The following is a 2,072-nucleotide window of genomic DNA, read 5'->3' as shown; positions in this document are numbered from 1 at the left end:
TTATGACCTAATAAAAGATGCTAAGAGATGAAAAAAGGGGAAAACGGAGAAGGAAAAAAAAAGTAAAAAAACTGAAACCCAGAATCAAAACCTTGAAATGTTCTGCCCTTTACATAACATCTGACATAAAACGATACAAAGAAATATCAGCTCCAACCTTCAACAGAAAATTGAAATGAAAAAGCTAGTTGCAAGAAAGGAAGGAAAAACAAATTGGGAGAAAGCACTCGTAAGCATCCTATGTTATAGTCAAAAAAAGGAAAAGCCCATTCAACAAATATCCTAAGGTGCCACAAGGCATAAACGCATGAGGGAAACTACCTTTTATTTTATTTTATTTTTTACAGAACAGTGAATTAACCATGATCATGCAGAAAAATAAGAATGCAAATGCAACAATATTACAACTAGTTCTCAACAAAAATATGATTACCTCAAAATATTGCAGTTTCTCAATGAAGATACTTTAAAGAGTCGTACAGATGATCGGTCGTATGAGAGCATGTAAGGAAGTAAGTTATAGGGTTGCTTTTCCTCAGTTATATCGACAACACAGAGGTAAGATTCCTCCGCTAGTTTAAGGAAGTAATTGAATGTCTCATGATTCCTAATAACTTGAGCTATGTATGCAATTGGTGGTTCCACTTTCATCACATCACCATCTGAAGTATTATTCCTTTGATCCTCATCATGATGTGTAGATTCACAGTCATTTGCATTACCACTCAAGAGGATTGAAAGCACTTGAATGAGATGTGGCACACATATTGGATCATAAATTATATCTGCACCCAAGCTGAAGAGAGTAATGTGAGACATCAGCTTCAAATTATAAATATATTTTAATGATCTATTTGTTCATTTATTTAAGAGAGGGAAAAAAATTGCACCAGGTTGATCTTATTGGACCTCTCTGGTTTCAGATTTATCTAGTTGTCTTATAAGACCATCGACATTATAATACAAGAATAACAACAACAATTCAGCTATATGAATCCTATCTTTTCATTCAATATAATTATCACGCCCTTCTTAATTGTTTCCAACCAAGTTCTATTAAGCCTACATCTAGCCCTCCGTTCCATTAATTCTAATCTTATCACAATACCACCTATTTTTGATGCATTTAGTCTTCTCCACTGCACATGAAAAAAACCCACTCCTCGGTTCTCTCATTTTATCCTCAATAGGTGAAACCTCTAATTTCCTCTTAATGCGCACTTATTTCTTATCACGTTCTTAGAGTATATCCACATGTTCACCACAAGATTCTCATTAATAGTATGTTCATTTTTACACATTTTTTTAATTTCATAATATTGTGATCCACACAGAGCTGTTGGTCTAATAGACTTATAGAATTTTCAGTCCAATTTCATACATATTCCACAGTCACGTAAGCCATAAGAAGCATTCCTCCACTTTAACTTTCCTAATTTCATTTGATAAACAGCATAGTTCTCAATCTCACTATCTTGAAGAATGGCTGATCTACATGGGGAAAGTAATTAATTCTATATGCTTCTTGACCCTCAACATGATAATCACGATCAAAATGACATTTGAACAAGTAAAAACAAAAAACGAATCAACAATTCTATTCCAAATATTTTCATAAATGACAAAGTCCCTCTTTCGTTAGACTGCATCAACGAAGATCTTTGTTAAAATTATTAATTATCATATCCCAATTTATCTAGACCACTGGTTGGTTCCTGTGTTCAAGCCATTTGTGATTCTCCATCATATTATCCTCAAGGAAAGCAATCTCCAGTACAGACAAACTGATTTCTAATTTTTCAGCATGTAGAAACATTTACATATAGATATATTTGTCTTAGCTAGTATTAGCCATATAGACTTATTTGCATAAACACCTAGACAATACTAGCAAAGAGTTGGCTGCTAAGCACCTACTAGAATAGCAACAGAGTTTAAATTTGAGTGAAAGATTCTTCACATGTTTTCAATTATAAAAATGCCATATGACAAGCTTGGATCTAACACTGACTTCAAAGAGAAAAGGTTTGCTACCACATGAGAAACACGTATAGCTTAAAGAAAGATATGGC

General features: G+C 33.4%; 1 protein-coding gene across 5 annotated transcripts in view; it reads right to left on the bottom strand.

The window, feature by feature from the left end:
* LOC109831551 (protein-lysine N-methyltransferase EEF2KMT) overlaps nt 1-2,072 on the bottom strand; it is a 46,778-nt gene that overhangs the window by 8,819 nt on the left and 35,887 nt on the right. For 3 of the 5 annotated variants that reach the window (XM_020398893.1, XM_020398895.1, XM_020398894.1), the window contains exon 10: nt 434-796. The exons of the other annotated variants lie outside the window; for them this stretch is intronic. In XM_020398893.1, the coding sequence (XP_020254482.1) occupies nt 434-796 (363 nt within the window). The remainder of the gene's footprint in view (nt 1-433; nt 797-2,072) is intronic. 5 annotated transcript variants of the gene reach the window in all.

This window comes from Asparagus officinalis, chromosome 2 (assembly GCF_001876935.1).
Source record: "Asparagus officinalis chromosome 2, Aspof.V1, whole genome shotgun sequence".
In the NCBI taxonomy this organism is placed as follows: Eukaryota; Viridiplantae; Streptophyta; class Magnoliopsida; order Asparagales; family Asparagaceae; genus Asparagus; species Asparagus officinalis.
The sequence above is the reverse complement of the archived record's forward strand: the minus strand, read 5'-3'. Positions and strand labels throughout refer to the sequence as shown.